This window comes from Cyphomyrmex costatus, unplaced genomic scaffold, assembly GCF_001594065.2.
Source record: "Cyphomyrmex costatus isolate MS0001 unplaced genomic scaffold, Ccosl1.0 scaffold69, whole genome shotgun sequence".
NCBI lineage: Eukaryota > Metazoa > Arthropoda > Insecta > Hymenoptera > Formicidae > Cyphomyrmex > Cyphomyrmex costatus.
The window spans coordinates 2,424,550-2,435,407 of NW_017280255.1; the positions used below are offsets into that span (position 1 = coordinate 2,424,550).

The 10,858-nt window shown below is 30.6% G+C and overlaps 1 protein-coding gene across 1 annotated transcript; it reads left to right on the plus strand.

The window, feature by feature from the left end:
• Window positions 1-2,339: 2,339 nt before the first annotated feature.
• LOC108780243 (DNA repair protein complementing XP-C cells homolog) lies at window positions 2,340-5,890 on the plus strand. Its single transcript, XM_018547878.1, has 6 exons — window positions 2,340-2,496; window positions 2,565-4,308; window positions 4,423-4,628; window positions 4,755-5,019; window positions 5,130-5,298; window positions 5,538-5,890. The coding sequence occupies exons 2-6, from the start codon at window positions 2,578-2,580 to the stop codon at window positions 5,888-5,890; spliced, it is 2,724 nt and encodes a 907-aa protein (XP_018403380.1). The 5' UTR covers window positions 2,340-2,496; window positions 2,565-2,577.
• Window positions 5,891-10,858: the final 4,968 nt, after the last annotated feature.

Genomic DNA, 10,858 nt, shown 5'->3' on the forward strand with positions numbered 1-10,858 from the left:
CATTTGCTTTTGATCGTAGATAGTCCAAATCTGAAAACGATATTTTTCGCTTTAAAACATCTGAATATAGACAATATTTAAATTATAAATTACAGAAATTAAAATATCCTTTTTTTGCAGTTTTAAGCTTGGCCTTTTGCATTTACTTAATTTACTTAATTTTCTGTTTAATTCTACATACATTTTATTTTAGAGCTTATTTAACGAGTATTTAATAATTGGTAAACCGTGAAAAAATATACTCAATTCAAATTCTGATTTAATTACCGAATTTTCAGTGAAAGGAATTTTACGATAATGGAACATACTACTAAATCATGCAAGCTTTATTATTCGCAGTTTATCGGATTCTATATAGTATATTGGATATGAAATGTGACCAAACAAGGCAAACGTCAGTACTAGCTTTACACACAAATGCACTTAGGTATTGTACATCGGCCATCGGATCGCCAATTATCCATTACGTCGAGCCATATTCAGGGAGTGCAGTTGCACGAGATGCTGACAAACTCTACGTATCCCGATAAATTGCCAGAGGCATGCACGCGTTCAGAGAAAGCCGCTAACGCCGCAAAAGAGATGAATACATCTATTTGCTCATTATTTATAAATGTCAGGACGCTACAATCGCGAAATAATTTATTATCTATAATAATCAAAAATGTGAGTCATCGCTATTTTCTACGCAATTCTCAGTAGTAGAAAATCCATCGCCGCACTACCACATCAATTCAATTACAAACATTATAGAGAACAAAATGGAAAAAAAGAGAGATAATCTCTTTATACCCAAAAAAACGTCGATAACTGTAAAATCTGTGATGAAAGATTAAACCAATAAAATTCAAGATTAACAACGTTGTAACAAAAATTAAAAACTACAAGAGGTAATATTTAAATTATGAAAATTATTATAGCAGAAATTGTACTCATTAATTAACTTGATCTGTACGTTTGAATAGAAATTCACACAGTTCGAAAAATTCTACAACATAAAACTCCAAGTTATTTCCCTCGAGCATGAAATCATGTTCATTTGTATTCCACAATAATTCGTGATTCCAGGAATCATTTGAATGGACAAATTTAAATGCGCGTGACGCCTTTCGGTACAACGAAAAACCGTGTTGTAAAATTCATACACTACCGCGTGCACTTAATTTCTAATATTTAGTGTATGCTTTTTTCTTTCTATCACGCTATACACTTTTCGCAATTTTTTCATCAACAGGAGATTCTCGTTACAATAATATTTCATAAAATCTCCAGCGTTTGTTATGCAAGGGTATAAATTTCACAGTCGCACATAAAGCAAAGAATAAACGAACGCTGGATAAACCAGCTTTGTTGTCAACGTTACGCGCTAACCGTCATATCCATGAAAGTCGGTTTATTAGCATTATTAATTATGAAAGGATTCAAGTCAATGAATATGGAATACATTATAGGAAACTGATAAAACGTCTGTATACTCTAAAGAATAATAAAAATCTTGATAAAAGATAATATTATTTTTTTATAAGGTTCTTAAAAGTCAAAAAAGTAAAAATATATAAAATCCTTTAATTTAAGATCCAATTATATAAAATATTGTAAGAATATATAAAATTATTTCAAAATATATTTAAAAAATATTTACAAAATATTATAAAAATGTAAAAAATCTTGATCTTAAAAATATATAAATAAAAAAGAGGCAAAGAGCCGATGATGTAATAAACATATAGGCCTGTTCTTTTTCTCTACACTGTGCCCACAGTGCAATAAGTTGAAGTGAAACAGATATACGTTTGTTTCACTTCAACTTATTGCACTGTCTGAACTGGTGCAGATAGTGCAGGCAAAAAGAGCAAGCCTATTGTTATATCGTCGACTCTTTGCCCCTTTTTTTATTTATATTATTTTATACTTACAGAGCCTTATTAATTAGTATTCTTAAAAATATAATCTTAAAATATCAAAAATATATGATATTTATTTATAATATAAAATTTTAATTGTATAATCACATCTTTAAACATGTATTTGCCAAAAATAATTTAATTCGCTTTAATCCAATTTAATTTTCTTTTTAAAATAAATGTATAGATGTACAATATTTTATATTATTTATACAGATTCTATTTTTTTTATCAAAAATCTCATTTTCTTATCTTATCACGTTGTTTATCAAAGAAATTTTATTTCAAATTGTAAAATAATTATACATAACATCGCATCTGCACATTGTATTTACCATCGGTAAACTAGCAAGCTTATGTATCATATGAAGGTAATAATAATCTACCTCTACTGTTTCATAACAATGCTTTCTTGTGTCTGCTAATCTGCTTGTGCCTTTTCATACACACGTGCAGTGTGTTCTCATCGTTTTTATATTATTGTGTACAAGTTTATCTACATAATATAATTCGTGACAACTACGTATAAGACAGCCAATCTTTGTTGTATTGCATTATTAAAAAAAATCAATTTTAAAAACAAGGCACTGCAGTAAGTATAAGCACAATAATAACAAACATTAACAAGTAATAGAAGACTAAAAACATTGTATTTCGCAGTATAACACCCAGTATGAATGATTCCGACGATGACAGTTCCGACAGCAGCAACGATTTCGCCGGTATTACGCCAAAAGATGAACTGACAGCGAGTTTCTTTGCAATAAAACCGGTGACAAAGCCTAACCTAGTGGATTCGAAGGACAATAGCGAGGATGAGAGCAGCAACGATGAGAATTTCGCGAGTGTACCCGAGAACAATAGCATTGAACTATTCTCGGAAGTGGTCAAGAACCTGGAAGCTTCACAGAGAGCTTCTGTCAATGATGAGGAACCCAAACAACACTTTTCCAAGTACGACAGTACACAAGTCACTAGAAAAGTCAAAACAGAAAAGAAAAAAAATATATCGGACGAGATAAACGCTGTTTTGCTCCAAGGGGAAAGCGGAATACATGCATTCTGCAAGAATGACGAAGACACAAACGACGAAGACACGAATGACGACGAGAAACAAAAAGAGGATGTTAAACGTCCTGAAGATTATGCTATACCTAAGGAAGGTGTCCAAATAACTTTACCTGGTACAAGTATGATTTTTAAAAAGAAAACAGCCAACAAAAGGGAATCAGATCTGGCTGCACTTTTGCGAAAAAAATTAAAAGCTAATCAGATTATTGTAGAAAAAGCAGCTAGACTTTGTTGGTTGGCATATGGATTTCACTTAAATCATCAAGCCAATGAACCTGAAATAATGGCAACAGCAGTCTCTCTTATATCAACAAAAAGTTATCCAAAAGATAACTTTAATTTAGAATACCTAGAAAAATTTACAAAATGGTTTAAAAATATATTTACAATACAGTCTACTGATGATCAAGTTATTATAAATAAGGAGACATTATTAAATAGAATCGCAGAGAGGAAAATTTACAATTACAAGGAATTAGTAATATTATATGTAGCAATACTAAGAGGTATTGGTTTACATTGTCGTTTAGTAGTATCTCTCAATCCACCACTTGTAAAAACTTATAATGAATTACTGCCTAAAACAAGTACAGTAAAAAAAGATAGTAAAATTAAAGATGAAACAAAACCAAAAAAGACATCCTCGAAGGAAGATAAGAAAAATGTGAATTCAAAGCAGCATAAGAAAAATGTGAATTCGAAGGAAACTAAGAAAAATGTAGATTCAAAGAAAGATCTCAAAAATAACAGTATAATTCAGAATGACGAGAATGCACGAAGAAATGCTAATGAAGAAGCAAAGAAAAAGGCAGCAGAGATTCTTCGCTCAAAGTATTCTTATAATAAGAAAAACAAAGATAAATTAAATAGCAATATAGCCATACAAGATAATGCTTCTACATCCAAAAGTATAGAAACAGCTTCTACAAGTTCAAGAAAAGTAGAGCCTGGTCCATCTCCAAGGCGTTTAAGAACTAGAAAGCCACGTGATGTTGTACCCACTTCAACTAAACAGCAAAATAAAATTATTTCAGAAGATAACCAACTTAAAACAAAAAATTTCAAGAGACAATCACGAAATAATAGTTCAAGTTCCGAAGAAGAAGAACTGTGTAGAAAATCAAAAAAAAAATGTAGTGATAAAAGTAAAACAGTCATTAAATCTAAAAGAAAGAATGAAAAACAGGACCAAGTGTCGACAGATGATGAAGAAACTGATAACAAATTAAAAAAGAGACAAGATATATGGGCCGAAGTATATGTGGAATCTAAAGCAAGTTGGATATGTATAAATGTTATAGATGGAAACGTAGATTGTATAGCTGAAATATACGTAAGTAATTGAGAAAGTGATATATCTCAGTATTTATATGTAATACGATACTTATAATTATTCGGTATACAAATGAAAGATTTTTATGAAGTTTATTGTACGATAATGTTTCAGAAAAAAGCAAGCAAGCCAGTATTATATGTGATAGCTTATAATTCGGAAAGATTAGTAAAAGATGTCACAAGACGCTATTGTCCACAGTGGCTTTCTGTCACACGTAAACAGCGTATTGATGAGAAATGGTGGATTGAGACTTTAAGTTATTGGCAAGAAAGAGAGACGACCATGTCTAAACAAGAAGATGAATTACTATTGCAAAAGTAATTTCTCTTTTATTCATTTTTCTCTAACCATACAGTTTAATCCTATCCTACCTATTTAACTATAATTACGACGTGAAGGATAGCAAAAAAGATCTGAAATATAACAAAGCATTGTTTTCACAGGGAATTGGAGCAACCATTACCTAAAACTGTTGGCGAATGCAAAGGGCATCCGTTATACGTTCTTGTCAGGCATTTACTCAAATATGAAGCCTTGTACCCACCAGATTGTGTACCATTAGGACATTTGAAAACAGGCGAAGCTATTTATTCACGGTATTGCGTATATACGTTATGCTCACGAGAGACGTGGCTAAAGAAAGCTCGAGTAGTTAAACCGAAACAGGATCCTTACAAAATAGTTAAAGCACTTCCAAAATATGACAAGGTAAATTTTATAAACATAATCTCTTAGGATTCTTTAGAATTTAACTAGAAAATAATTTAGGTCCATTTTATAAAAATCATTGAATGAAATATGTAACAAAAATTTCGCAGCTTTCAGGTATGAGACTTAAAGACTCTGCATTGGAACTATTCGGAGAATGGCAGACTACAGACTACGTTCCCCCAGAGGCTAAAGATGGTATTGTACCTCGTAATGAATATGGAAATGTGGATTTATTTAAAAAATGTATGCTTCCAAAAGGCACAGTACATATAATTCGTAAGTAATATAATATATTCATAAATAATATAATATATCTTTTATATTAATGATAGGATATCTCTTTTATCTTTTATCACATTATTTCACATTGAATAAAATGGGTAGCAAAATTAATGTAGAACATTTTAAATGTGTTAGAAGAATTAATATTTTATTGTACAAAATCAAAGGACTGAATATTGCAGTATACGGTAATGTATATCTTTAATGCATATTCAATGAATAAATCCTTGTAGTTCCAGGATTAAATCGAATCGCGCGGAAATTGAACATAGATTGCGCGACTGCTGTAGTCGGTTTCAATTTCGGTTGCATGGGCGCTGTACCAGCCACTGAGGGCTATGTCGTGTGCGCTGAATACGAAGACACATTACGAGAAGCTTGGGAAACGGAACAAATTGAAGCAGCTAAACGAGCCGCTGAGAAAGCTAAGAAAAAGGTTTATGCCAACTGGAGAAAACTTATTAGAGGTTTACTTATTAGGGAGAAACTACAGCAAAAATACAATTTTAGAAATGAATCTAAAGACCAGTCAAATAAACGTTCAAAATCACAAAACAATGCCGTAAAGAAATCCAAAGCACAATAAAATATGTGTATACAATTATGTTATATTGTATATATATATATATATGTTAATTTAGAAATGCGTATTATGTTCAAAGAAACCAATGTATGAACTATAAAATTCCGTATTTAATAATATTACTTTTTTGATATTCGTTCAGATACGATGTATGATTTATATTACTGTGAACATTTCTGCGTGAATTAAATTATTTTTATAGCATATAATGCAGCCTACATGATGTTTTTTCAACTCCATATGTATTGCAACGAAGAATTTTAAACGTAATTTTATATAAATATTGTAATTTTATTGTATCTGAATACAAGATATATACATCTTTGTATTTATATTGAATTTTATAATATCATATTTGTACAAAGAAAAAATATTCGAATATTAATTTCTGTATTTATTGTTAATGTCATTAATATTATTTTACAATTATTATTTATCAATAGTTCGATACTCTCACTAAAATATATTATTTTACTCATTTCCAATCTCACATTATCTTTAAATTTTTAATCATATTGATATGCAATGCATAATATCGGGTAGCACGTAATCTATATGAAATTATCTATACAACATTATCAAATTTTTCACAGAACTAAAAGATAATCTGATTTTACTCTTCCATAACTAATCGTTTTTTATCCGCTCTTACTTAAATTTAGCATTATTCGAACATTTTTGAATCTCTAAATTTTGTTGGATCTTTGCGAAAGGAAGCAATAATCGTACACAGCTCTGGAATCACTCGTTTCCGTATCAATTTTCTCATCTTAAATGTGTCACGAGGATAATTTTCCCTTAAATTAATTGTACAAAAATATTTATATATTGTACAGTGCGATGCTAAAACGAGCTTATTAGAAGCGGAAAAATTATCTAGAATTCCAAATTACCTGCGACCGAAAGCCAAGCGGAAGATTATTACGAATATCTTGATTGCGATTTAATAAGTCGTTGCCGGCTCGTTTCACTCGCAGAAATACGATTCAACATTGGGCTGCCATATTTGAATTTCAATGACCTTATCCTAGCGTATCGAGACTCAAATCTTTTTTCGTTGGCATTTTAGCAAATTTTTTCGCGGGAACGAATTCGCTCTGGCGCCATTACTTTCTTAAACATAGCCGCGCGGATGCTAATTTTGACTCTGTTCTTTTTTATGCGATGACTATTCGACAATATTATACCATATACGGTTTCAGATTAACGGGTTAACGGTTTTCATGCGGAAAAATTACCTGGATTTCCGAATATCTGCATGGCTATACAGTTGAAAATTCGCAACTCACTACGAACGACACGACATTCCGATCCGCGCGCGCGAACTGCGATTCTGCGAATTGCTTCACACTTGTCGTCCGTTCGCGGGCAGACACGGGCAGTTGAACGGCTAGCGCGCCGTATTCAAATTTTGAAAATAACAATTTTCGAAAAATTAATACTAGAAATGAAGAGTTATGACGCGTTAAATACCTCGTTCGCTGCTATTCTTTTCTCTTTGAAATTTGCTGGGAATTATCAGTACAAGATTAATGTATAAACAACAATTTTCTTATATAGTATATAAATTTTACTTACTAATTAATATTTAATTTAAAAAAGATACATATATAGTGAGCTATTTATTTTCTGAAGAAAAAATAATTAATTTAAAGATTATGAGTATTCAAGAAAAGTTAGTATAATTATACATATATTGTAAAAATATTAACATTTCTTTATAATGATTTTACAACTCACACAACTAATATTTTTTTTAATAAAAAATTAGAATTTATTTTACGTAAGTTGACTGCAAACTAGTTGAGTAAAGAATTTACTGTTTAATAATGCTTAGAGTTTATATTTAAAGAAATTATTATAGAATTATTCCTATATTATGTTGCTCAATTAATTATTTCCAAAGGGATGATTTCCTTGAGATCGCGCCTGTTCAATTTGAAAAATATGTTTCGTTTGTGCATATACAATAAGACTATAGGACGCAAAAGATAATTTATGCAATTTCATGAAAGTGTACCAAAGACACTATTCTCGAATAATAGGAGTATTTTTACTCTAAATAAGTATCCACTTGCCCTAGGTGGAGCTTCTATTAGCCTGAATCACGAAAGCTGTCCTGGAAACTGGTTCAGCCTAAATTTAAGTTTTTTCCTTGTAGTAAGACTGTTCTTTACTACGGAAGTGCAATAATACCTGGGCCAAAAATTGTCTCAATATTTGCATTATTGCATAATCTAGAATATCACAAATCAACAGTGTTCCTTGTTTTCAGTCAGCAAAAGTTTGGAACAAGATAAAAGGATCAATTATAAGGTAAAAAGTTTCTTTGACGTAGGTTGAATTTATGTTTCAAACTTCATAAAAGATAAAATTTTCCTTTTATCTTAGCTTTGAATAAAATTTATGCACATAAATCACATTTAACAACAAAATTTTTAACTTTTAAGAGATTTAACTTATAAGAATGTTTTGAAAATTATGTAAAATTATATTTTACAATTTATATAAGAATGCTTTCCTTAGTATGTCTTATTATTCGAAAAATATTTTTTTAAATAAATAAAGAGAAAGATGGTATTACCTTGTGCACACGTAATTAAAATAAAAGATATAATGAAATTGATTGAGGTTCTATTTTGTGTACATAAAGAATTTATTTCTAAATTTTAATTTATTAAATTTAAAAAATTGATAGTGATAAACGGAGGAAAAAGAACGGTTCCGTTAAAAGACATAAAAATTTAGCTACATACAAATACAGATTTAAAAATGATTTTATTGAGCTGTCAAAATAATTTGAAGGTCGCTCGAATTGGTTGCTAGAACCTCACAATTTTTTACAGTGTTGTTTATTATGCTGGAGTTACCATACATATAATTTGAAGATTCGACAAACTTATTTGAGATCTATAGTAAATAAATGTTTAAATTTTTAAATAGTACATCAATTTGATAAAATACTTACGTTTCTAAATTAATTTTATTCTACTTTAAAAAATATTCTGCTTTCTATACGATTTATATATTTCTCCTTGAAATTTTTCCTTAGAAATAGTAAAAAATTCAAAAATTAATAGACGAATCTATTGAAGTTAAAATTGAGATTTCTAAAAAAAAGAAAATAAAATTAGCTAATGAGAGCCAGACGCGGATATTGGAGCATAGTATTTATATATTTAATATTAAATGTGTCGTTCAAGAATAAATCTAATACAAGTAAAATGCTTATGAGAATCTCTCTCTTTGCGGATGTTAATGTGTCTAAATTATATATTTATAACGTGATAAATACAGTTCGCAACTATAATTTGTATTTGACTCTCTTCTGCACTGAAGAGAACTCAATCTAAAGTCGAAATATTTATATTTAATTAACTTCGTTTAGTAAGTATATCCCAATTAGTTGCGAATTGTATCTATCGCATTATTATTAACATTAAATATAATTTACGCACCACGATCCGCTTTGAAGCTCACTGCTCACATAAACATTTTATTTATATTAAATGTTTGTTATTGAAATATTACATAAGAACCGTAATCAGTACTCGTACATTGAACTGAGTCTTTTAGAATACTAAGTAGTCGACTCAGTCACAAAAAATCTCGAGTGTCACACTAATAAACGTTACAATTAAAATTTCAAATGTTATTTTAGGTTTTTGCTTTCTAAAATTTAAGTAACACTTGCACTTAAAACTTCACAAGCTTCAGAAACATCATACATTATGAAAAAGGATCATATGTTCTCCATTATATGATGAAAGTTTCCCATTTTCCGAGACGTCAACAATCGATCATCCATCCGAGATATATGATCTTCACCTTGCCTGACGTAACCCATGCAGAGTTGATCGATCATTAAGCTCGCCTCTCGTTCGTTCCGGTGCACTCGCACGTGCGCATGCATTGCACGGCTCCTGGTACTACGCCACACGGTCTTAGCTGTCCAATTTCATATTCACCAGCGTCAGGTACAGATATCGCACACGTATCCAGGCAGCTGCATTAACACCTCAATGGTGCATTCTCGTGTATTAGGCACGCGGAGTGCACGTCTATTTCAGAATACGAACTTGAACTTATGTTAGACCCGTTCGAACACGGACTCGCGAAGAATGATCGGGAAATTGGCAATTAGGAACGAGCAAGAAGTTCGATTTATTTCGACCACGAGAACGGCAAGGAAATCAATTTGAAGTATTCTTCGGTTTCCTTGTTATCCCCTACATGCTGCACTATAAAATCGACCGACCGAATCATTTAATTGAATCTTCTGCTCGAACAAAAGGTCGGAAAATAATCTGATAGAAATTTTGTATGTTTTAAAGTTGCATGTTATGCAGAAAATTCTGAAAGTATTATTTTAATTGTGCGTAATGCGATATTCTTGGAAATGATTTTAAATGAAAAATAATGCGTGAATGCTATACATATGAACACTTTATCACAGAACAGCTAAGGTTTTCACGTTTAAAAAAGGCAAAGGTTAAATCGATACTCGAATGTGTCGAAATTTATTGTTACCTCTTTTCCGCAATGCCGATGGGTTTCCTCGTTGTGCTTATTTCGTCAGCAGTTGTCGTAATTCCTGTTAAATTTACGGTAAAATATGATGCTGATAGCCATACCTACTGGGTGTATAAAAATATTGTCAAAAATGATATGCTGCGTGCAATAAAATATGTATTTAATTTAAATAAATAAAAGACGATATTATTTATGTTAAACAAAAATATTGAAAAATATCTATGATGTGTTACATGTTGATAATTTTTGTTGCATCTTTGCAATTTTACGTTTCGTGTACGATTTTTATCACACATTAAATATGACTTCATTATAAAGACTCATGCAATTAACGGTTTAATGTAATGTATAGAAGTCTATGATCGCGTGTACCAAAGAGGTAATTATTATTACATATTTATAATAATACTAATGTAATATTAATCGTATGAATTTAAG